Source organism: Eretmochelys imbricata, chromosome 10 (genome assembly GCF_965152235.1).
Source record: "Eretmochelys imbricata isolate rEreImb1 chromosome 10, rEreImb1.hap1, whole genome shotgun sequence".
Classification (NCBI taxonomy): Eukaryota; Metazoa; Chordata; order Testudines; family Cheloniidae; genus Eretmochelys; species Eretmochelys imbricata.
The window spans coordinates 15,439,642-15,466,460 of NC_135581.1; the positions used below are offsets into that span (position 1 = coordinate 15,439,642).

General features: G+C 38.6%; 1 protein-coding gene across 2 annotated transcripts in view; it reads left to right on the top strand.

Annotated features, from left to right (window-relative positions):
• The window catches only part of BAIAP2L1 (BAR/IMD domain containing adaptor protein 2 like 1), a 64,259-nt gene extending 37,651 nt beyond the window's left edge, over window positions 1-26,608 (top strand). The window contains exons 4-15 of one of the 2 annotated variants that reach the window (XM_077828994.1): window positions 6,504-6,565; window positions 6,662-6,733; window positions 7,200-7,337; window positions 10,451-10,603; window positions 11,164-11,357; window positions 11,789-11,798; window positions 12,087-12,204; window positions 13,878-14,085; window positions 14,440-14,517; window positions 15,230-15,395; window positions 25,325-25,365; window positions 26,474-26,608. In XM_077828994.1, coding sequence (XP_077685120.1) covers window positions 6,504-6,565; window positions 6,662-6,733; window positions 7,200-7,337; window positions 10,451-10,603; window positions 11,164-11,357; window positions 11,789-11,798; window positions 12,087-12,204; window positions 13,878-14,085; window positions 14,440-14,517; window positions 15,230-15,395; window positions 25,325-25,365; window positions 26,474-26,549 — 1,316 coding nt within the window. In that variant the 3' untranslated portion in view covers window positions 26,550-26,608. The remainder of the gene's footprint in view (window positions 1-6,503; window positions 6,566-6,661; window positions 6,734-7,199; window positions 7,338-10,450; window positions 10,604-11,163; window positions 11,358-11,788; window positions 11,799-12,086; window positions 12,205-13,877; window positions 14,086-14,439; window positions 14,518-15,229; window positions 15,396-25,324; window positions 25,366-26,473) is intronic. The other variant, XM_077828993.1, reaches the window with a different exon arrangement.
• Window positions 26,609-26,819: the final 211 nt, after the last annotated feature.

A 26,819-nucleotide genomic window follows, 5' to 3' on the forward strand; every position in this document is an offset into this window, starting at 1 on the left:
CCAGCTGTGGGTTGTTAATTGCAGTGTAGACCTACTCTTAGAGGTGTAGAAATTCCTCAAGACAGCAAAAATAATAAAAATTAAGAATTGTAAAAACAGTTGTACTTCTGTTTTTGTACAAGATATTGAGAGTTTGGTCAAATCAGGCATATGAAAAGGGGTGTATGTGTGCACAAAGAGATTACTACTCCCTTTTGCTAGAAGAATTTATTGGTGGGGGGAGGGGTTTAATGTGGAGGATCAGCCTTTTACTCATCTCAATCAAGAATGAAACTCTGTAGAAAGAGAAAAGAATAGCAGCAGGAGCTCGTCACCTCCAAATAACACTGGAGCCCTACCCACAAAATTAGTAACAGTAGCTGTTACAATTCTGCTTGACTTGCTGTTGAATACTATAGCTTTGTCTGGACATTGAGCCAATATGCTTAGTCCCAGGCAGCTTCCAGGGCCTTATGGATTTAAGAAGGTTGTGGATCTTGTCTTCTGAACCAAATTCAATGAGATTTCCAAATATTTTAAACATTTTAGATTTTTTTGTAATAAAATAATTACCTTACTAAAGCAACCCACAGCTGATTAAAATAATTCAAAAATCAGAGAGAGTGTATATGAAATTAAAAATGTCTGAATTTATCCCTAGTTCAAAGGAGATGAATTGTCTGAGTCTTAATAACTTGTTAAACAATTCAATTTAGAAATACTTATTTGAAACATGGTGGCTAATGTAACTTGAGAGCAAATTTTGAGAAAATTATTTGTGAACCAGCTCAATACAAAGCTCTTCTACAGTTAAAGGGATGCTTTCAGGATTTTGAGATTTATATTTTAAGCCAATAATTATTGCAGCATTCTTTAAAAAAGGAAGGCCACCTACTTGTATTATGTGTTCAACTGCAAACAAACCAGACAACCTATGCTACAATACAATAGGATTTTTATACCAGTTTGCATTGAATGAAAAGGATAGTAAGGCTTGTGTATTTGACTCCATTTTAATTTACTGTAATTTTGCCAACATTGAAGAGACTTAAAGGGCAATTCCTGAAAGTGCTTCAGCACATTATTAAGTTTACTTTGATAAAAATCAAACTTTGTTGATTATGAGAATGACACTGTAAGAGGGTCGGTCATTTCTAGAGTGCCCCCCTGCCTCAACCCCATGGCTCTGCAGAAACCTCCCTTCCTCTGCTCTCTTGGATTCATCAAGAACTCACAAAAAGCTTTCATAAGTCCAGTAAGTACTTTCCTTCTTGGGGTCTGATTTATTAAAGTTGAAAACAATTCAGACCATTCTCAGAGTCTCAAAATAATTCAAGCAGCCATTCCTAGACACTCCTACCTGGAATTCTTCCACCAGCCTTTGCCTACCTTTCCAACTCTCTGTGGTTCAAAGAGGTCACGGGGCAAACCTTGTCTTCAGGCGCTCTCTTGGTTTTTCAGGGTCTCTGCAAGAGCCTTGCTGCTCCCTGGAGCTTTCTTTGTACCAGTTTGCAACTAGGGTTAGCCTGGACTAGCCCCTCCTTCATAAGGGGTCACTCCTCTGTTCTAGCTCTCTGCCTGTCTTGCTTTTGATCATCCACAGCCTCAGGCCTCTCTTTTTCTAACTCCTAGAAGCCTGGTTTTGTCACATGACCATATGTCACATGATTAATTCATTTCCTCCACCTGTGGAGGCAAATAGGTTGGGGGGAGGGGGATGACAAGGGCCCATTTCCCCTTAAGGAGCCATCTCCCTTGTGACAGGCACCATTATAAACTAAACTATGGCCCTCATTCTGCAGTAGAGTCTGTTAACATGTACTTTATTGCTTCAGTGGGTTTCCCCTTGGGCATATGGGATTTAGGGTTGCCAATTTTGGTTGGAAGTATTTCTGGAGATTTCATCACAAAATATAATCTTTAAATAAAGCGAAAAAAACAAGGAGTCCTTGTGGCACCTTAGAGACTTAACAAATTATTTGGGCATAAGCTTTCGTGGGCTAGAACCCACTTCATCAGATGTATGAAGTAAAAGATACAGGAGCAGGTATAAATACATGGAAGGATGTGGGTTGCTTTACCAAGTGTTAGGTCAGTCTAACGAGATAAATCAATTAACAGCAGGATACCAAGGGAGGAGAAATAACTTTTGAAGTGGTAAGAGAGTGGTCCATTATAGACAGTTGACAAGAAGATGTGAGTAACAGTAGGGAGAAATTAGTATGAGGAAATGAAGTTTAGATTTTGTAATGACCCAACCACTCCCGGTCTTTATTCAGGCCTAATCTGATGGTATCTAGTTTGCAAATGAATTATAGTTGAGTCTATTATACTATTATATACTATATACTCTATACTGTACTAGTGTGTGTGCGTGTGGCTATACGAGTGTGTGGGATGTGAATACAGGGGTCCTTTTGGTCACACCATCTTCATGCAATAAATCTTTCCTTCGAAAGGGTGACAAACTTAACACAGTAATAGTAATAACTTAAATAGTAATAACATTTGTTTGTTTAGTTATATTTCTTTGATGCACCCTTTATCCTATCCACATTTTGGGGGACTAATGGCTTCAAAGGACTTTACTTTCAACTTTCTTTCACAATAAAATTCTTCCTCTTGGACAAAGAGTAATTTATAGAAGGGACTGATCCTAATATAAATGGGACCTAAAAATACTTGTTAACTTTGTTGTCTCCCATTGTAGCCTATGACTTAGATACAGCCTCTTCTTCACATGTCTAATGAAATAAAAATGGTGAAGTGCTTCATATTTAAGGCACTAGAACTACCATGGATGAAACAACAGGAGATGGATGAATGAAATAATTTAGGTACTTGAAGACCACTCCCAACATATTGGAAAATATGTGTTTCCAGAATGGTGTTTCCAGAACAATCTGCCTTTAATAGAAATAATACTTAAGTGTTCTCCTCAGCAAGTAACATATATAATGTGTTTATTAATTCTGGTGTAGGCATTGGACATTTTCAAAGCGTGTTCAAGTGGCTTACATAGTTTGCATAATATGAGTATTTGTTTATAGGTAGGCTCTTTAGTATTAAAAATGTTCCATTTTTGTCTTTCAGTCAAACTAATTCTCATATTAAGAACAATTAACATAAGCTAATATCATATACAAACTTTTAAATCAATATGTGTGACCACACCAGGGAATTGCATTTTAACTAAATCAGCTTGTTTAATGGTACAAAAACAGTGTGTAGACCAGCCCTAAAGAGGAGTGTGTTTATCCATAGGCTCTTAAGGTGAGGCTCCATTTGTCTCTTCTAAGAAAGTTTCTTTAAAGTGCAGGTCTACTCTGAAAACGAAGTACAAATGATTCAGGTTTTTTTTCTTTTTGTGCATAGAGTCATTTGTGCATAGAGTCATTTGCTTTACTGAAATAAATAAGTGTTTTTCATGCTAGCTTTGCAGAACCAACACAGCTAAGATTAAGTTAATGGGATTCTATTCCATTTTGTGTTTCATCAAGAGAATTGTTTACTGAGTTCCGATTCACTGCACTTCTGTAAACCCATGTGATGGGAATGGGATTGCACAGGTGTTACTAAGGGAATGAGATGGAAAGAGGCCAGCTTGATTCTCAAAAGCCGAGATGAGTTATCAGAAGTGATTGTACATCAAGCACATACGATTCACAAATTAGCACGGTAGTGCCATTCTGACTTGTCAATTTTCAGAGTACAACTACATTTGGTGGCTCGGTTCCCCCACCTATAAAATGGGGAAAAGATTGTTTCCTTTTTGTGAAACAGTTTGAAATACTCTGGTAAAAGGTACTGTTGTACGTTTTTTGAGGTAGGGATTATGTCTTCCTCTGTCTCCTGTAGAGCACTCGGCACATGCTCTGTAAATATAAAGGCTTTTAACTTTACCAATTTTCATCTGCAATACTAAGAAAATGGGGCAACTACATGTGAGCAGTTTGAGTCCATATTTTTTCCCCATGTAAATATCCATAAATCCTAAATTTTTAAAGGTATTGAGGTGCTGCTTTGCTCAAAGTCATCAAAAGTTACTTAGGCACTTAGGAACCTAATTCCCATTGACTTTCAAATTATTTTAATCGATATTGTTTTTAATCTAAAAGTATGCCAAATTCTTTTTAAAGTACCCTTTAAAAACACAGGGCCAAGTTCTGAAGTTAGTGGAAGTACTCCAGATTTATATCTGAGGTAGATTTTGGCCTATAATTTGGCCACGCATCTTCTTAGATCACAGTGCACTTACTATGGGTTTTTGCTCCAAATGTTGACTCAAAACATGAAACAGGAAATGAAATGGGTGAGCCAATACATATGAGTGATGCTGGATTACTGGAAGCAATGAGGGGATTCTAGCATGAAAACTGGTTTTATATCTGGAGTGAAGAATACAAGGATTTGCTTTGGTTGAATTTGCTTAAAAGAGGAAAAAATGTTATGCAACAGATGGTCACTAATCTTTAAAAATATTAATTTAAAAATGTACTCGTGTATTTTGTAACCAATACAAATATGAAGAAAATAAATTTGTAAACTAAACTAGTGCAAGCTTTTAAATTAACATGTAATTTTTAAAATATTTTTTATTTCAAGATAAATTTTGGCAAGATACATGTTGTAATAAGGGTGAAAAAATGTGTTTCTAACTAAGTATTCAGACCCTAAAACTGAGGGCTTACAGTCAGCCTGAATGCTGTTTCAGACAAGAAAAACAACATTCACATGTCAGGTTTTCCATTCTTGACACACCAGGTGAAAGGGTTCTTTTACTAAGCATTTACACTGTGGTGGGAGGGGAAACCCAGAGGATGGGAGTGTAAAAGGGTGATGAGAGAGTGAGCCAGCACCTAGTGTTGTTGGATAGCTGTCAGTACTTGGAGCTCCAAGGTCTACTGCATTAATCTTTACAACGCCACCAGCCATTAGCTGTGGCAGCAAATTCACATGCTGTCCGAGAGAGTGGAAGTAAGTTCTTAAAAGAAGTTAGCACAGGCAAGCTTAAATGCCCTTTAAAGTAAATGTACTGTCAGTTCTTTTTTTCCCCCACCCCTTTCATTTATATGTTTTCAAACATTTAGTTTTAGTTTTAAGTGTAACCTTAAATTTGAATTTCTTGGTTTTAAGTTTCTTTTAGCAATATTCTTTTAAAGTTATTGATAAATGTCTACAGGCTTTCTCCAGTTTAATCTAGTTTTTTGTTTGGGATTACCAGTCTAACATTTACAATATCTTTGTGATGATGGAGTTCTGTTAACAGGAATACTACAGGAGAGTGCATCCACTCCTGAAGTCCTAAAATAACAGGCTCACTTGCTCATGCCATCTACTTACCAGACAAGTGCTTTTATGCAACTGCACTGTATTTACTTTTTCTATTGCATATAAATAACCAGTTACTATAGCAACTCTCACTTCACATGGTATTTACCCCTGCATGCTGTATTAACTACAAACAGAGAATACCCAGAGAAACAATCACAGCATTCTGTCAGGTGGATGTAATGACCCAGAAAAACAGATACATGAAAATCCCCTTAACGATAGCCCAGCTCTCCCACCCACAAGATCTGGGCACAAAGGGGATCCTCCAACTGGGGATCTCTTTCCTTCCAGAAGGATTGGAGCTCAGCTATCTCCATAGCATTCTTCTCTCTCCTTTTTCCAAATCCCATGAAGCAATCCGTGCAGCGGATGGAGACTGGGTGGGATGGGGCAGACATGGGCAGTCCAAGAAATAGGGGGAGATGCACATCTTTCTCCCTGAAAAGATTGTACACCCCATATTTTACATTATTTAGCACCGGTTCCATTGTGCTCCGTGTGCGAGGTGCTTTACAAACCCAAAAGACATGGTTTCTACTTCAGCCTGATTTAAGACAGACGTAAATTGAGCATGGCAAACAATAAGGAAGGGAGGATAGGGATATGAACAATACATTCACACACTTACATAGGCTAGCTATGTCTGCAGCTTGATGGTTCCAGATCCCTTAAATGTAGTCTGGGGAGAAAGGTTTGTTTTGTTTTGGGGGTTGTTGTGGGAGGGGGTTGTTTGTATTTTTGTTCTCTTTTGAGAGGGATTGTTTTCTCTTGAATGCCTTTGTGGATTTTGCCCTGGTTGGCTGATTTCATGTAGTTACAGCAGTTATAGAAGTGGGTCTAAAGGAGGAAGGACGAAAGGACAGTGGCTTTGCTGACTAGTCCAAGGAGGGAGTTCCATGCATATAGGGCAGTAGGCAAGAAAACATGAAGACAGGTTCAGTGTTGCTTTCACATAGATAATTGATTGTTCAAGTCGTGTGTGTAAGCTGCTTGGTAAAACTGTGGCCAGATAAAATTATTTTGTTCAGGATAAGATTGCTATGATTAACAATTGCAAGAAGGTGCCCTGCTTAAATTCTTAGTTCACTTTATAATCTTAGTTATAAAAGTATCATCCCACGTCTACTGTGTGTTGACAACTTCAAACATCTGTAAAGAAACAAGAAAAAGGGGTGTTTGTTTATCCACAGGACATGTTCTTATAGAGATTTCAAGCACAAACAAGATACTTAATGACAGCCTAGAGGAAAGTGTAAGTATTTTTTTACTCTATCTAACCTTTTTGAAATAAAAAAACAGTTTTACTTTAATTTTAAATAACCCTATTATCACTTGCTTACTTTTAAAGTTCAAAAAATTTCATAAAGAGATTATATCTGAACTGGAGAAGAAAACAGAACTCGATGTAAAATATATGAATGTAAGTACACTGAATTAAATACCAGAAAAGATCATATATTTATTTGCATTGTTTGTAGCCATAGCAACTGTTTGTGCTTTTTTAAAATGATAATTTACAAAAGGAGCATACATAGAATTTGATCTTTAACTACTGAGGGACGTTTTCAACTTCTTTGGTTTATTTTATAAGTTATTTTGTAATGTACAACTATATATTAGAGAATATTATCTACATCCTAAATTTTAAAAAAAATTCTGTAACATTTTTCATTTATTTTAATTGTAAATGAAAAACCTGAGAGTGAATTAACAGTGGAATTTTGTTTTGAACTAGATTCTCCAACATGAAGAAAAATAGTTGATACATTTGTAGCTTTAATGTTAATCATCATAACAATACAGTGGATTTCTTAGCTGCCCGCATAAGTGCTCTGATAGTTGTATTGTTGCATGCACTGCAAGATACTTCAATGCTTTGATTGCAGGCAACTTTAAAGCGATACCAAACAGAACACAGAAGCAAGTTAGATTCATTGGAGAAATCTCAGGCTGAGCTGAAAAAAATCAAAAGGAAAAGTCAAGGTGGAAGAAACGCAATGAAATATGAGAATAAAGAATTTGAGGTTAGTGTACTCACTTCTCTTACTTATTGGCTTTTCTCTTCTATCCAGTTTAGGGAAACTGGTCAACAATAGAAAACTTACAGCTGTTAGTTCAAGTTTTCCTGAATCCACTTTAGTGCAAACTGACCTTGATTGCTAAGCCTGCAATATATTTAGTTATCATATAGCAGGGGTGGGCAAGCATTTTGGCCTGAGGGCCACATTGGGTTTCCGAAATTGTATGGAGGGCCGGTTGGTGCCTCCCCAAACAGCCAGGCCCGACCCCCACCCCCTATCCAACCCCCCCTGCTTCTCGCCCCCTGACGCCCCCCCCCCGGGACTCCTGCCCCATCCAACCCCCACTGTTCCCTGACCGCCCCCAGAACCCCCGCCCGTGACTGCCCCCTGTCGCCCCATCCAACAACTCCTCTCCTTCCTGACTGCCCCACCGGGACCCCTGCCCCCATTCAACCCCCCTGTTGCCCACTCTCTGACCGTCCCAACCCCTATCCACACCCCCACCCCCTGACCACCACCCCGAACTCCCCTGCCCTCTATTCAACTCCCTGCCCCCTTACTGCACTTCCTGGAGCACCGGTGACTGGCGGTGCTACAGCCACGCCGCCCAGAGCACCAGGACAGGTAGCTGTGCCGCCTGGCTGGAGCCAGGCACTCCACCGCACAGCACAGAGCACCAGGTCAGGCCGAGGCTCTGCAGCTGCACTGCCCGGCAAGAGCTCGCAGCCCCGCCGCCCAGAGCATTGCGCCGGCGGCACAGTGAACTGAGGCTGTGGGGGAGGGAGGAACAGCAGGGGAGGGACCGGCGACTAACCTCCCTGGCCAGGAGCTATGGGGCTAGGCAGGAGGGTCCCGTGGGCCGGATGTGGCCCATAGACCATAGTTTGCCCACCTCTGTCATATAGAATAATTCCTATATTAGTTATTTGGCAGCAGTTAGACAGAAGAACTTCAAAGCAGTGATTGTTGCTTTTGATTTTTCCCAAGTTATTTTGGGTTAAGGAGATTACTAGCATATGTAATAAAAACAAATGACATTGAGGTTTATGGTCCAATCCTATACTCCTTACATGGAGTCCCACTGATTGCATTACGCTTTTGTAGAATCAAGCCCTGGATTTTGTTTTTAACGTAGCTGCTTCTGTTTTTGTACTAGCAATTAATTATGGGTTGTAGTAATGGCATTTGGATTTCTGACTACTGGATTTATAATCAGCCTCAAATAGTAGGACATCTGAATACTATTACCTGTGGCCACAATTAATTGTGACTTATTATGTATTCCAGTACATACAAGGGTGAATTCTTCACTCTGCCAAAGCAAGTTCAGACACAGTGAGGGGCTGGGTGGGTGCGGGGAGGGTTGACAGAGGGCCAGTCACAGCTCCCTGATTCTGTTCCAGAAGCTGTGAAAGGCGACAGGATGGATCACTTGGTGATCACCTGTTCATTCCCTCTGGGGCATCTGGCATTGACCACTGTCAAAAGACAGGATACTGGGCTAAATGGACCGTTGATCTGATCCAGAATGGCCGTTCTTCTGTTTTGCCTGGCCTTGGCATAACATAAAGCTGCAGGGGGACAGCTTTAAGTGATGCTGTTGGCAGAAGACCATCTACCAGCAGAGAATCAGGACTAGTGGCGCCTCACTTCATCGCACACCCCTCCCCTTCCTTCCACTGACAAACTCCCTCTCTGCCATTCTATCTCCAACCCCCACCCCCTTTACACAAATTCCAATGGAGCAGGTGGTGTCAGCAAGTGGCAGAGTAGGTGCAGGAGGTTCCAGTATGCTACTGGGGGACATCGTGCTGCCTTCTTCGAGGGGAGATGTAAAACTTAGGACTGACTATTTGTGTTCATTAAAGATCACCTGATAATCTTTGTAAAAGATAAACTTTGTAACTCCTTTGTGTACCAAAACAGTTGCCTGTAGTAACAGTAGTGGGTGAAGTTAGACCTGTGTGTAGTTGGTCTATCAGTTGGAGTTTTTGAAGTGCTTTGGAAACCTTTATTCTGAAAGGTGTTATGCTAAACATAATATATTATCACTTAGTAGTACCTGCCCTAGGATCCTATAAAAAGCCTTTCCATTTTGATGCAAAATAAAAAATAGTAACATTGTTAAAGTAAACATGTAGATTGTGCTGTTGCTTCAAATAATGGTACAAATTTTAATGTAAATGTTTTGTATGTAAAAGATATACACAAATACTTGTTTATTTGCAGTTTTCTTTGCACTTCCTTACTTCAGTCTTCATTTCATGTTACTTATTCTTTTAATTTTTTTCTTTATCTCCTATTTTCAATGTTTTTTCTTTATAAAATAGTTGAAATTTTAGCCAAGTATATTGAACATAATGTTTAGCTACAGCTTCTAGTTATTTGTACAATAACCTACATTCAGTAGAGGAAGGATTGTCTTGTGGTTAAGGTACTAGACTGGGATTCAGAAGATCAAAGTTTAATTCCCGCCTCCAACATAGACTTCCTTGATTACCTTGGTCAGGTCTCAATCTGTCTGTGACTCAGTTCCCCAGCCATAAATTGAGGTAGTGATAGTTCCATACTTCACAGTGGTTTTATGAGGATAAGTTTGTTAATATTTGTGAAACACTGATGGACTATATTGATGGGAGCCCAAAGACAGGACCTGTGGGATTTAAAAAAAAAAAAAAAGTCAGATAATAGATAACATCTGAAGTTTAAAAAAAAAATACACAAATTGATTTGTTCTGCTCACTTTCTGCTACTCTGAAGTAATCTTATGACCTATTTCAGTTCTGTGTAGAGGCTAGAAGTTCTTTCCCTTTGCTACTGCACTGTATGGATTTTGGTTTTTTTGCCTTCTAATATGTGGAGGATTACTGGCAAACAGTCAATTTTGTCTACTTTGGTGGGCATAATAAGGATAAATAATTATCTGAAATGTAAAAGATGTTTAAAGCAAAAGTTTCATGTTCCTTTACATACAGGAATTTAGGTTACTAGATTTCTTAAAATAATTCCACAAAGGAACAAGATATGCTTAGATAAGTAGAGTTGTGTAAGAAAAGTCAAGCTCATGAGTAGCCTATACATAATTCATTATTAATTTATTAATTATTATTATTTAGTATTTGAAAACTGTGAGTTCTCGACAGAGTGATATTCAAAGATTTATTGCTGAAGGTTGCAGAGAAGCTCTACTTGAAGAAAAAAGAAGATTCTGTTTTCTGGTTGACAAGCACTGCAGTTTAACTCAGCACATGCACTTCTATCATAAACAGGTCAGTGTGGCTCGAAATCTAGGTAGCATGAATGCAAACAGTCATAGGGCCTAATCAGATGAGGTAAAACTCATAGAGCATAATGAGGTGAGACAAAACTCATTTCCTTAGTGTATGATGAGGTCCATAAATGACAAAGATAATATAAAATACATTATGTAGCTCATGAAAATTTTATTTATTTAATAGAAAAATGTTTTCAATGTAGTATTTTCGGTTAGTAATCCATTACCTCTTGTTGTAATAAATTATGACCAGAAACCAAATATTATTGAAAGATCTATGGATTGACAGAATAAATATTCCAATATCTCAGTCTTGAAGTAGGGCAGTTATTTCTATCACATAGCATTACTTTAAATTTGTATCTAAAGACTCCCTAACAAGAGTATTTATATTAGGCTAAGAGGCTATTTATATTAGGCTGAGACACGTACAACCCCATATACTTCAAATTAGTTTGCACTAATGTAATTAAAGGCAGAATGTGCCCCTTTACAATTCAAATGTTTTAACCAAAAAAGACATACATATTATGTAACTTTTTTTATTGGTTACAGTGTGCAGATTTACTTAACTCCAAGTTGCCTGGATGGCAGGAAATGTGTAGTGATGCCACAAAAGTGCCAGAAAAAGTTATGAATATGATAGAAGATATGAAGACGCCTGGTTCCACTCCAATCTCAGGAACTCCACAACCTTCACCAGTGACAGAGAGAAATAGTATGGTATGCATTGGTTACAAGTTCTCAAGGTTGGATTGATTTCCCTGATCTCTTCATGTACAAAAATATTTGGACTCAAAAGCCATAACAAACAACCAGAATTATGATTCTGGAATGAGTTACAAATTGGATCCTCAGTCCAGTAAATAGATGCATCAGGTAGATTCTTGTATCTTCACAAAGCCCCATTGACTCCAGTGAATTCTGGGTTGCCAGGAAAAAGAAGCCATAGGCTCTCATGTTCAGACCCCTATTTGTGGGGAAAATAATTTTTGGAAACACTTGAGTTCTCAACTAAATTGGTAGCATACAACGGTCATAATATACTTGGAACAGAGGACACCTATGTGTACTATAATTTACTTTGAGAGTATTTTTTCTGAATTAAAAAGAAACCTAAGTTTCTATTTTCAAATGATTGAAAAGATAATGGTGATTATATATCTGATGAAATATATAGCAACCAGAATGTAACTGAATGGAATACTTACGTTAGAAACTAGGCCCCAGTCCTTCAACTGGTTCTGTGGGGGAAGGTCCTTGCACCCATGTGGGTCCAGTGGTAGAGGACTCTTTCAAATTTATTTTTTTCCAATCAAAGAAGTTGGGCAGCTAAGGACCTTCCAAAATTTGAAGCTTGTATAATTTAAGAATATTTGGCTATTACCTTTTAGAATTCAGTGCTGCAAGTAATCTAAGAGGTCCCTGTCATTTTGTTACTATGATAACATTATCTTAATAAAACTGTGTGTCTGTAGGTTGGAAGAGTGCCCCCTGCTCCTACAGTTAGAGCATTTACTAGTCCTTTAGTTGACATGTTTAACGATCCACCAGCAGTTCCAAAGGTTCCTTCAGAAAGATTAAGTAATTCAGCAGGTGAGTTTTTACTTGTTGAAATGTTATTTTAATATAGAAAATGGGCTTCACTTTTGTTTTGCTACTGATATACAATAAATACAAATGACATACTGTGCTATCTAGCAAAAATTAGTGTTGCTGTCTTGCTGTCCAAAGTAGTCACTATACGATATATCTTTGGAGTTCCAGCAGGAAAATCCGAGGGGAAGGAAAAATTGTCTTTCCAAAATTTTAGTGATATTCTTGGTAAAAAGATATTGCAGTAGGTAGCTGTCTAATAAGAAAAATTAAAATACTGAAGGGGGAAGAATGTTTTGTGGTAAAAGCACAAGTCAAGAGATCTAGATTCTGTTGTACTCTCTAGAGCCATGTACAGATACAAAATTTGTATCCACATCTGATCCATGATCCACAAACATGGTCTGGATACAGATATCTGCAGATATAAAGTGGATATCCGCAGATTTGTAGGGCTCTATCAATCTCTGCCAATTACTTCCTGATTTATTGTGATCAAGACTCAAAGTGGGATTTTCAAAAGCACTTAATGTTTCACTTTAGTGGGAGTAGATTTAGGCTAACAGAGTCTTTGGAAATCCCACCTTTAACCTTCCTTTGCCTTAACTTCCCCAACTATAAAATGGTGAAAAATAGTAGTGCAGTGCTGTAAAACTCTTGAGATTCTCTGATGAAAGTGTTTTAATATCATCCTCATGAACTACAGTATTTGGTCAGTCACAGGACTGTCACTTTGCATTTTTGGCATATTGGTGTGCCATTTTGTAAAGCCAAATGAAAATTGCTAGCATTCTAATTTAGCTTGTTCTCTCTTAATCTGAGTGATTATTTCAGTGCATCCAAGTAGTAAAAATGAACAAATATTGCATTGTTTAAAAAGGGTTCCAAAAGTAGTTTTGAAAAACAAGTGTGAGGGGAAAATGGGTCTACTATTTCATTGTTTCTCACTGCTCAAATGGAAAGTCCCATTAAGATTTGGGAAATCCCATCAAGATTAGGATATGTTGTAGTGGTGTTAAAATATTACCTCCAGATTATATTCTGCTTGTTAGAAAAAAAACGTAGGGCAAGAGCTTAAGTTAAGGAATGCACAAAATTCTCCAAGATAATCAAAATAATACTTGGCTCTTCTGCTTTGGTCAAACACACACAAACCATTTATTATGTATGGTAGTTATGTCATTGACAAAGATTTGAGACATCCCTGTCATCACATTAATGGCCTGATTTTTCAGTGGTGTCAAACACCTGCATCTTTCACTGACTTCAACTGAAGCTGAGTTCTTGTTACATCTGAAAAGTCAGATTTTATAGGCCTTTAGTTTCTGAACACAGTTAAAATCTTCTGGAACCGGAAATGATAGCATGTAAGGTTTCTTATCAATGTATACTTTAGCTACATTCAGTCACTAGAGGAAACCAGTCATGGTCATTACATTCTGTACATGTTTTACATTTACTAATTTAGAGTTATTGCCTATACTTAGCAGAAGGAATATTGTGGTAATGTTAATTATTTGCAAATGGCAGTTGTGAAGATTTTACTGTAGCAGGACAATAGACAGTTTGGAAGTGCTGTTTGGTGGAAATTTTGGTGCTGCTGCTTTTCTCTTTTTAGGTACCTGTTTCACTCGGTTACCCTGTGGTTATTGTTATATTGATTTTTTTAACAGATAATTCAGACGATGCCAGTTTATCACATTCAACTTCTGTTGCCACAGGACTGAACATAATGAAAAGGCAGAAAGTAAAAACTATCTTTCCGCATACTGCTGGAACTAACAAGACATTACTTAGCTTTGCACAGGGAGATGTCATCACACTTCTTATAGCTGAAGAAAAGGATGGATGGCTTTATGGGGAACATGACTTTACTAAAGTGTAAGTCAGTCAATGTATTACCTGATTCCAGCATTAGAGGGACACATGCATTTTATTCTATTTTGTCTATTTAAATTGTCAAGTCGTTTTTTGCTTCCCTGCTCACTGTCATTGATTGGGAATTCTGAGAGAAGTGTTCAGCAACCAGGAAAGCGTTACTGTGGAGGCAAATTTGTCATACAAAAAGTAGTATATATACAAAATCCCCTGAAAACAATATCACCAAAAGCCACACATAAAAGCTAAGTCTTCATCCAGCCTTGTTGAGCCTGCTCTTCCGTACAGTGCCATCAATTTAAAAGTATAAATACTCAAGTAAATATATCAGGTTGTCCATTTTTTCCCTTTTTACAGGAAAGGATGGTTTCCATCATCATACACAAAGCTACTAGAAGAACCAAGTGATGAAACAGTACATGTTCCAGTGCGAAGGTAATATTATGGGGTTTGTTGAACTGCTTAAAGATCTTTAAACTTTACAGAAACACTTTGTCCTAGTGATGCACACAGCCAGTTACCTAGTCCTGCTCTGTTCCCAGAGGTGGAAGGGTGGGTGCTGCTTGTCGGCGACTGATGAAAGAGAGAGAAATCCTTCCAGAATGCACTCGGTGTAAATCCTCCTGTCTTCCCCACTCTCTCCTCCCTGGTGCACATGATGGGTTGGTCTACTCTGGTCACTTCCTGTTCTCCCCCTGGGCTCCACTCAGTTAAATCCATCTCCCTTTCTCCTCTCTCATAATCCAAATGCAGTAGGAACCATTAAATGAGTCTCTCCTGCTTTTTTCTGCTGGCTAGACAAAGACCCACCACATTCTGTTGAGGTGTTCAGTTTCTAATAAACTTTTTTTCTTCTTAAATTAATTTCTCCTAGAGTTTTATTGTTCAGTAATATGATCTATACTATACATATTTTCGAACATTATATGTTCTTTCTCATATGCCTTGATTACACACCATCTTCTTTCACCAAAGACCCATATCTATTAAAACACTTTAAGCGCAAGTAGTCCCACTGAAGTTAATGGAACGACTCGTGTATTAAAAACTAGGCACATGTTTTTATGTTCTTTGCTGGACTGGGGTCCAAACCAGTATCAGTTGTTGTTTTAATTAAGCTATTATGTGCTTTTTTTTTTCCTTTTAGTGCTGCACCAATCAGAAGTATCAGTTCTATAAATATAGCAGAGAAAGGTGGTGTTGTACTCCCCCCACCAGATTATCTGGGATCATTGCAAACAGGCACAACTTCAGATATGAGAGTAGATTCTTCCAAAGGTACTACTGTGGCCAGACCAGAAAGCACAACTCCTGTGAGTAAAATGGCACTACATTTAATCAATTATATGGGTCCAACTGTTCTTTTCCATCCTTATCATTTGTCTGGCCATCTGACTGAACTCCTCACAGGCTCAGTGTACTGTTTACTCTTGTTCACTCTTGAACACCATGTATGCATGTGCCTCATCAGCCAGCAAACCCTTTTTGTCCGGGCATGGTGTAGCAAGCACTCCTCCTTTAGCGCCCCCTGCGGACAGCCATTGCAGTCCCATGGTGGGGTACTTCTTGCAACTCAGCCCTCCAGCCAGATCACAGACATTTCCACGCCTTATGGGATAAACCAATCGTCCAACAAGTAATAGTCCATCAGCCTTACACTGGGCCTTCAGTCCAACTCTGGACTCACTAGCCCTGACCACTGGTATCCAGAAGTTTCAGTAGTCCTGACCTGTGCACCTTCTTCAGTAGGCTAGTAGTGGGGACAACAGTCCCACTCCCTCCCTCCCTCCCTCCTTCTCCCCTGGGTTCCAGTCCTGTGCCTTTTAATAAACAGTCACGGCCTGACTACACAGACCCCTTGCTCCATCCCTAGACCACTTCCTACCCTCTTTCCCTGTTGAGAGCCTTTGCCTTAGCTTCTTCCCAGGATTAAAGTGTATCAGCTTCTCCCTCTCCAAATCTCTTCCACAGGCTCACTGCAGAGCTTGTTAGAACTGTCTGTCATCCAACTGGTTCTGTTGCAGGAGAGTTTGCTCCACCCCCCTGACAGGGCAATCCCTATCCCAGCAGGAGTCTTCCTGCTCCCTGCAGGCCTCTTCACCAGTACCAAGAATCCTGGGCAGACTTCCTTCCTTTCACTTTCCTTCCCAAGAGCCTTGGACTCCCAGCAGCAGCCCTACCTTCCTTCACGGAGGCTCTGTCTGTCAGCAGTCCCACTCAGCTCCCTGACTCCAGCCAGGCTTCTCTTGTTGAGAAAGCCAGAGATCTGCCAGGTTCAGCTTTTTTAATTTCCCCCCACCCCACATGCACACTGCAGGTGTAGCCGGGTAAGGCTGATTGAGCCCACAGCTTACATTAACAACATCTGCCCCCATCACACACCCCTGGTGTCAAAGTCTCAGCAATTGCTCTCAACAAATTTTTTTTTTTTTTTTTTTTTTTTGCCAAACTGTCCCCACTGTAAGAATTATTTTTCCTGAAGTCTAATTTAAACCTTTTCCTTTGGAAGCTCAGGCTACTACTTATTAAACTACCTTTAACCACCTGAAGTAATTTTTACTTCTCACTGTTGTTATACAATACATCCTCTAATCTACATTTACAAGTTCATCTACTTTTCTCTAAAACAGACATACCCAGTTTCTCTTTGTCATGCATCCCTGTCATTTTATCGAATTGGTTACTCTTTATTTAGATTCTTGCTAATACAAAATAAGCATTTAATGTAAACAATTCTGTGTTGTTATTTCAGTTCAGAAAGTGGAGATGCTTCTTAGCATGTGTAAAAAGGATAGATAGATTAGACAGACAGACAGACCGACCCATTGTTTTTAATACATTCAAAAAATAACAATGTAATAAACGTTAAAAACTGACATCTTATTTTAATTGCTAATCAATAGCAGACAGGCCTAAAAATAACAATGCCAAAGTTAATGTGTGTCCTTGGAGGCCTGATCCAATGGCCACTGAAGTCAGTTGGAGGCTTTCTATTTAGTTCTGTTGACACTGGATCAAGCCTTTTTAGGAAACACCACTTTTTTTCCATTTCAGTCCTTGTCTTTCAGCTAACGTTAAGAAGGGAGAGGAATTGTTTAGGCACATACCTAGGAATAATATGATGATTTTTTGGAAGTGAAATTGAGGCTGAATGTTGAAAAATCTTCCCAGCACTGGAAGATATTAAACACTTGAATAAAATCTCAAGGAAGGTGATGGAAAACTCATCACTTACGCCATTTTAAAATTATAATAGTCCAAGCAATTGAGAGTAATGAGCCACATTCTGCCTTCAGAAAGATCTGTGCAACCCCATATAAGTAAATGGTATTGGGTCGGTATAACTGACAGCAGAATATAGCTCATAGTCTATAAAATAATGCTACACTGGCCAGGGGGAGTATTTAGACACACACATTAAGTCCCATACCCTGCAAACACGCACGACTGAAGGGACTGCATTTTTTACCTATTCATTTGTAAGCCTGGTAGTTTAGCCATTAAATCTGAATACAAACGATGCATGTTGATTGCTGTATACCTAACTCTGATAAATGATTTTGCGCAGATTGTTTCCAAAATTCCTGAAACAGAATACATGCTTTGGGGAGAAAAAATCTGCTTTAATATAACAGTCCATAAGGCAGTAGTTGAAACTCTGCTAAAACTGAGATGCTGTACCACAGTAAGATGCCAGACTTGATAAGTGTATAATTCCAGAGTGAGTTTCTTTACATTCCATATTGCATACCATTCTGTCACAAATGACTAACTAAACAGAATTCACATGTAGTTACTGCACCAGAAATAAACAAAAAACTAGTAGGACTGAATTAAATATTTTATAACTATAGTAAATTTAATTAGCACTTTAGGTGTCATGTTTGTGCTTGCTAAGTGATCTGTTGGCATATATAGTAGTAATGAGAATGCCCTTGTAAATCTCATACTGTGGCAATGTGAAATATGGAAGTCTTAGAACATCCTGCTGGGAAAGTGAAAAGCAGAAACTGAAAGTTTGTTACATCTTTTTGATTAATATTAAAATATTCAGTTAGTGATCAATAATATGTACATGATAGTACTTGAGAGCAGTGACTTTCAGGTGGCATCAGAAAACTATAATCTTTATCAAAGAGGTCTCTCTCTCTCTCTCTCCTTTTTTAATTAATCTGTTAATATAATTAGATATGTGCAAGTCCTTAGATATAATGGTGGTAGGCACCTTTTTAGATTGGACAAAATAGATTAGCCTATATATTTGTGTCTGCATATATATATTTGTGGTTCTCTGTCCACGTGTATCTCAAAAAGTGGAGAATGAGCAATATTTCTGGAGATTTATGAACTAGTAAATGCTAGTTTTAATAATGATTTAATAAACACTAAGTAAATGTTATAGTGTTATTTTGAAGATATGAACTCAGGCAAAAAGATTTAAATAAAACATGTTAACCAGTTATAAATACAAGTTATGATGACGTATCTGAAAGTTGGGTTATTTCCTTTAAAAATAAAATAAAGGAGGGAGCATTTACGTATGAAATAATGAAGTTTGACATGCCCAGAAGGGGAAAAATTTATCTGAATTCTCCTTGAGGAAGAAACAATATTTCTTTGAAGAATTAATTGTCATAACATGCTAATCCAAATTTTGATAATTTTTTTTTAAATAAAACACATGACCTACAGTATATGACTGATTCCTTTAAAGAATCTAAAGATTTGCCAGAAGTTCAGCTAGCTAGGTCTCCTGGAAATGTCCTCTCTTACTGCATATAGTTTCCAATGCAGTGAGCTTCCCTTTGATCCTCTGTTGTCTTGCTTTGGAGTTCCACAAGAATATCCATACATGCACAAGAAGAATTACTTGTAGTGACAAGCCAAAATATATATCACTTGCAGATGCAGAAACTCAAAGATTTACTACCAAATGAGAATGTTTGATAAATAATTCAATACTTCCCATGAAAAGTAAATGTCTGACTCTTGCAAAGGCTATGCTATGAGCTGGGGAGTGATTCCCCCGGTTGCGTATGCATTCTTGCACTAGCTCTCAGCGAGATAGCAGTATAGTCACGGTAGCAACAGCGGAGTCTTTGGTCTAAAATAGTGCTTTTTTTGAAAGTATGGATTTTTTTTTTAATTGCTGTTAAAGGGCTAACTGATTATTGCCAGTACATGGTGGCATTTGCTGCTGGTTTTGTTTTTCTGATGTGGTTTGTGTTTTATGTATCAAAGATGCCTAGAGCTTGGAATAAGCACCTTTTTATGGTATTTAGGGATTTATAAAGGGAAAAATTTAAAACAAATGGTGCCTCATTACAGTACACATACTGAAACTGATCTTGACATTAAAATACTGGCCTATGATATGCAATTAATAAAAGGGAATTTTAAAGCCTATATATAAAATATTTTAAAATGTGATATATATCCACTTGTGCATGACTCTCCTACCTATGTATTTATTGATTTTCAAATGTTAATTTGTTATGTGGGTATAAAATAGGGGACAGATCCTGGTCTATCCACCAGAACTACAACCTTAAATAGAAAACAGTAATTGAACATATTATCTGTTTGCTTATATGTCACTTCTCACAAGGCATTTAAGTGTAATCTTAATGTTTACATTTCAAAAATATTTTCAGACTGGGAAACAGAATTAGTTATTTAAAAAAAAAAATCCAAATATTACTTCTCCTTTCTCCTGGCTTACATATTCCTTTAGGGCTGAACATTGCTTTTTTGGGGGTGCATGACCATTCCTTCAATGCAGGAGTGATGGTGGTGCTACAGCACCCCCCAGGCTTGAAGTGGTTTCCATCATCTACAGGGTTTAGTTTTCTTCAGTGGCTTTCAGTACTCCCACTATCAATTGTTCCAATGCCACTGCTTCAACGAGCATAACAACAATTTATACACTTGAGCATGGCTACAGCTCCGAACATTGTACATGTAAATGTTCTTCCAATAGCCATAGTGCATTTGTTGTTAAACTCTGTAGACAGTTATGCTATTTCTTTGTTTGCTTTTGGATTTATTATTAGATGTGGTAAACAGCTGTTGTTGCCAGTGGTGCAAGTAAAATCCATTTCTTACTGGTATGGGGTGGGGTCACCAACTAAGGAGGGCGTGTGACCTCCGCACGTGACCCTCTGTGTGACTCACCGGCCCACCCCCAGCCCAGGGCCCCCATGCTTTCCCCGTCCCCTCCCCATGATCCATCCCATGTTACCTGTCCTCCTGCTGCACTGGGGCAGGGCTCTCCCAGGAACCACAGCGGGGAAAGGAGCAGAACCCCTAACCCCACCCCCTGCCCTTCCACGGAGCTGTGTCTCCATCTGTGTACTACAGGCTCAGCAGCAGCCCCGCCAGAGGATAGTGCTGGGGAGGCGAGGCTGGGGGCGGGCGGTATAGCCGCCGGAGCAGTGCCGGGCTGCCACTGCTGCCCCTCCCAGCGGGGAAAGGAGCAGAACTCCCAGCCCTGTCCCCCAGCCCTCTTCTCCAGCGGGGCTGCTGCTGTGTCTTTCCAGTACTCCATACCAGCTATAAACAGCTTGCTGGTACGGTGTACCAGAGCATACCGGCATACTTGCACTGCTGGTTGTTGCTGACCTGCCAGACGTTTTCTTTATTTGGAACAGAAGATGTGACTAGCTGCTATATATTTCAAGGAGGAAAAGTCATTCATAAATTCTATGGCCCATACATACTTGACGCCTTCTTACTAAAAGAGTACATCCAGATTGTTCATTGAGTGCTCTGAGCAAACCATTTTCTAAGCTACGTTTGAAGCCAAACTTCAATAAGTGGTTTTACTTACTTACAATGATAAGTAATTAGTTCTGTTGCATAGAACTGTATGACCTCACTACCATGCAGGGTTTCTAGGGTAACTTGCTCCCGTGAGAATAAAACTTCTTACACTCCATAAAATCGATTTCCAAAAAAATAAGATTTATATTCTAGCTTTGGGTGAATTTGTAAATCAACTACAGTAGAACCTCAGAATTATGAATTGATCAATCAACACATACCTCATTTGGAACTGGAAATATGCAATCAGGAAGCACCAGAGACCCAAAAAAAAGCAAATATGGTACAGTACTGTGTTAAAAAAAATATTGGGAAAGTTTTAAAGAAAGATTTGACAAAGTATCTAGGAACTTCCAAAATGATGATGTGAACAAAGCATCGACATTATGAAACATTTGCAGTTTTCATTTTTGGATAAAGAATAAATGAGCCTTAACAATTATATAATGTCAGAATTATATATTGGTTCATTTATTCTGTGGCTAACTGGTGAGTCCTACTAGATCAACGTGTCCTTTGACGATAATCACGTTTGCAATAGTTTAAAAGATTTATTAGCCCAGGGGAAGTTGCTAAGCAAGCAGTACAGTGAGTTCTTTGCCATGACAGGGAAAGAGGTGACTTACTGTAGTTCTGTTAAATTATTGCATCAGTAAAGTTGTCTCAGCAGCATTGTGCTGTGTAGTTTTTCATATGGTTAATTTACCTCTGGTGACTTTTAGAGACCATTCATTTTAGGTGATTTTTTTAAAAAAATTAATAAACATAATGATAGTGTCCCCTGTGCTGTCATTGCATGGAAAAAACCCAGAGGAAGAGCAAAATCACCTGTAAAATTCTGGTATGTTCCCCTTGGGTAGTTAGAGCTGCATGCTCCCCTCAGAGGAAAAGATGGGTTTATAGCCTCTTAGAAAGGAGAGAGGGGCACTACAGGCAAGCTCTGTAGATACTAAATGTACATAGGGAAAAGTGAGTTCCACAGTTCCTGAGGATGTGATCTTCATCACTTCTGTCTGGGGTGCCCCTAAGGCCTGGCAGCAACATTTCTGCAATGCCCACTTGCTGTCCCCAACCTTTTCTACTCCAGAAGGGATAGAGTTGTAGAGAGAAATCACCGCCACTTACATTAGAAGGGAAGCCAGCTGTGGAGAGTCATGCCTGCTCTATACCCCTTGCCTACTCCAACTCCTTCCCTTAAAAGAACCCACAAAACCTCAGACCAAGTGGAGCTCACACTGAGGAGCTTGCACATATTCAGGGGAAAGGAGAGCACTTACTGCCTGTCCCTCCCACTTCTGTGGCAGTTTTTTTTTTTAACCCCTTTCCCTGTGAAGCCATAGAAACTGGCTCCATGTAACACCAGGCTGATCTAGAATGTTCCGCAATATTCAGTTAGTGTTCAAATGGAACAATATACAACGGTATGCAATTTATACTGAAGCACAGTTTAACTCATTGAAGTATTTTGACTTACAAAGAGTGGATAGCTTAGTGGCTTAAGTATTGGGGTTTTGCTTCTGTGTTCTTGGTTGAAAGCTGAGGCAATGAAAGTTACTTTCACTTCATGAAAACTCTCACAGACCTTGGGAGGCAAGCCGGTGCTCGCTTACAGACAGCCCCCCAACCTGAAGCAACTACTCACCAGCAACTACACACCACACCACAGAAACACTAACCCAAGAACCAATCCCTATAACAAACCTGTTGCCTATTCTGTCTCCAAATCTACTCTAGTGACACCATCAGAGGACCCAACCACAAGCCACACCATCAGGGGCTCGTTCACCGAACATCTACTAATGTGATATATGCCTTCATGTGCCAGCAATGCCCCTCTGCCATGTATATTGTCCAAAACGGACAGTCTCTATGTAAAAGAATAAATGGACACAAATCAGACATCAGGAATGGTAACATACAAAAGCCAGTAGGAGAACACTTCCATCTCCCTTGACATTCTATAACAGATTTAAAAGTAGCCATACTTCAACCAAAAAAAAATTCAAAAACAGACTTCAAAGAGAAACTGCAGAGCTACAATTCATTTGCAAATTTAAGACCATTAATTTGGGCTTGAATAGGGACTGGGAGTGGCTAAGTGAGTGAGTACAACTACACTACAAAACTACAAAAGCAATTTTCCCTCTCGGTATTGACACCTCCTATTGAGTTATTGGGAATGGACCACATCCACCCTGACTGAATTTGCCTTGTCAGCACTGGTTCTCCAGTTGTAAGGTAACTCCCTTCTCTTCATGTGTCAGTATATTTATGCCTGCATCTGTAATTTTCACTGCATGCATCTGAAGAAGTGGGTTTTTTACCCACAAAAGCTTATGCCCAAATAAATCTGTTAGTCTTTAAGGTGCCACCAGACTTCTCATTGTTTTTGTGGATGCAGACTAACACAGCTACCCCTCTATTTCACTTCATGGGGCAGAAAGATTCCTTACAGAACAATTACATTTAAAAGGATTAGTATAGCAGTTCAGGTTTTAAAAATACTTCATTTTGATGGGAGGGGAGGCATGGCGTGTTTGTTTCATAACAAGCAACCCATGATTCAGGCTATGATACACCAAGGTATTTAAACACTTCAAGGGTGTAAGCAATCGCATTGACTTCAATGGGACTGCTCATGCACAGAAAGTTAGTTATATGCCTAAGTACCTTGCTGAATTGGGGCCTAAATGAGTATGGATCCCTAAATACCTTTTCACCCATACTGGTGAAATCAGAACCCATACATCTAGATTTAACTATGTTGATACAACTGTTTAAGGTTTTATAGACCCTTGTTTACCAAACCAATTTTCTTTCTAACTGTTGTATACTTAAAAAATTAAACACCTAGAATAGCCATGGAAAGGAAATGCTTAGTGTAAACCAAATGAGGACTGGTTGACAATCCTGTATTCCTATAATTTTATTCAAGTGTGTGTGTATATTCAAATATAAAACAGTAATTTTTCATATTAGTAATGGCAATTTTTCATCATCTTTGAACTGCTTTCGTTCTTCTGTTGACAACTGTTAAAAGCAACATGATTGTTTATTCTACAGTATAAATTTATTGAACTGATTTATGCATTGACTTATACAGTTGATTTAGTATAATTTTTCTCCCTAATAGGCAGTATAAAGGGGAACAAGTTTAATGGCCTCAAGAAAACATTGCAGATTTGTGTCTGAAATGTCACCGCTATGATAGCTTTCCTTATCTCAGCTGTAAAACTGACTATTGTAGTAACATTATGGCAGTGCAACACTGCCATCTTTTGGGTAATTATCTGAACTTCACAACTGAATATGGATTTCAGGAGGAAAAGTAATGTACAGTACCAGATCATTTTAGCCATACAGTAATATTTGTCTCATATTTAAATATGTGACCATGAATAGTAATGAAATGGTAAAGATATGGCTATTCCTTTTGTCTCACACTACTACAGATAGTAGAGAAAGCACAGATCCATGTAAAAATTACACTTTTGCACTGAAAAAAATATAATGGAAGGGTCTGATTTTGAACTCAATCCATTGTAACTCTGCAGTAGCTACACTGAAGTAAATGCAGATAGACTAGCGTGCAACCACTATAAAACAGATCAGAATCGGTGCCCTACTGTTTTTAATTTCAAACCTGCAGTTAAATTGGGTGATGTCTTTATGTTTTACATGATTTCACAATGTATCAAGCAGATATATTGATTACATCCTGTTTATAGAAATAACATTTAAAATATGCATTTGTATTCTTACAACTGAGCAGGTCCAGACCAGCCATTCATGCATTGGTGTCTTATTGAAATCACTAGCATTTTACAAATTGTGTGTTATGTTAATGACTGCTGCAAGTAATGAGGCTCATAAATTTAGAGGAATGAATTGTAATATGCTGCGATAGATAGATATAGCATCTTGGGATTCTTAACCTGTCAGATCAGTAGATTTCTCCCAACCTATTTTAGAATCTTCTTTTACTTGATTAATTGTTTTTGTTCCAATGTGTTTTTATAACTCCTGATTTGATCTATAATATGCAGGTAACCCGTGCAGACCTTACATTTGAAAACAATAGAAGGGTAATAGGGTGAAGATCTCTGCGGGTCTCCATCATGTATTTGACTTTTTTATTTAATGTTCTAAGTTTGATATTCAAGCATTGGTCTTACTGTTTTTTCTTCTCCGTACCCCTCTGCATTTGAACTGCTATTGTCCCTTCCTGTTGGCTGAGTATTTCATTGTGCAGCCAGATAATGTGGAATGGTGAATGTTGGGAATACTTAATTTGTTTAAATATAAAATTATTCTTGACTATCAAACAACTGCAAGCAGATAGCATATCTTTCTAAACAGTTTTCAGAATTGATGTGGTAAATTGTATAACACTGATAATAGCCTCTCTTTTCCTTTGCAGAAACCGGTTATAAATGGCATTATAAAACCACCTTTCCTAAGGTATGTTTTGTTCAGCTTATAATTTAATTAAATAAAACAAATGTTAAAATAACAGGCTAATGCAGTAATAGTTGGTCGTTATCTTAAAAGGAAAATAGATGTCCATTTTGCAGTTTCCCCTACTGGGCAGCAGTAAAATAGCATGGCACACATTACAAATCAGGCTTTCACTTAGGAGCAGGCTGATGATCCCTTCTGAGGGCAAGTCTACACTGCAATTAAAAACATTGTGGGGTCCTCCCACATAACAGGGTCCTCGAGCCCGGGCTCCAGCACAAGTCTGAACATCTGCACTGCAATTAAACAGCACCTTAGCACAAGCCTGCATCAGCTGGCACAGGCCAGCCACAGGTTTTTAATGGTAGTGTAGACATACCTTGAGAACCTTTGCAGTGTAGCCATATTACCCCCCCCCCCCCCCCCCGGGCACAGGGGGTTGGTCCTTCTGTGGGGAATTAGCCCCAGTGAAGCCAAGGGGATTTTTCCCCTTACATGAAAGGTAGCAGGGTCAAGCTCCTAGTTTGGGGTTAAACAGAGGAAACAAAAGATTGGAAAGAAAAAGCAATGAGAACATCACTCCTGCTTCAACCAGTTTTAAGAAAGTCCCAAATACAGAAAGTGAAAGCTTCTTGGGCTACACAGATGAAAAAGAGTTTGCTCCGTTAAGAGTCCTCAAATTGAACCCATAAAAATATTTTTCATTCTAGTTAAGTTAAAAATAATTGTAAAGTGTCTTGGAGTTGAAACACTCATTTTATTCTTCACGTAAGGGTCAGTGCAGAGAAGGAAATGTAAATTTTAGTCTTAAATTGTTGCACAATACCATTTTACTGCAGCATTTAATTCCTAGTGTGTTTTCTAAAAATTCAACCTTGGGGAAAAAATCCAAATAACTCCCTGAAACAAGTGCATGCATACGATAGCCTCCATTCAACCAAGTACTCAAGCATATACTTAAATCCATCCCTATTCAGTGAAACACATAAGCACAAGTACATACTTAAGTGTTTTACTGAATGGTAGCTTATGAGAGTTACTTTTTAGTCATGCTACCCATACACCTTGTCTTGCCCTCACACCTGTAGTAATTTCATATTTCTTTTCACAGCGGAGAAAATCCTTTTACCACTGTGAAACTCCGACCAACAGTAACAAATGACAGATCAGCACCAATAATTCGATGAATATATCATTCATGAAAATATTTTTACTCCCTGTAAACACTATGTTTAGCAATATGATTTACAAAGGCTGTTTATTTAAATGTAACTAGTGTACATTAGGAGAATATTGAAGTGGATTTCTGATTTTAAAACAATCCATCTGCATTCTCAATGAGATAATTGCTCTGGGTTAAAATGTTTGAGAACTTTGGCTTGATTTTACACTACATGCCTTTTTTAGGAAGAAAGTTGTGAAAGTCTGGGGGAAGTTTGACTACTGTAATTACCTGC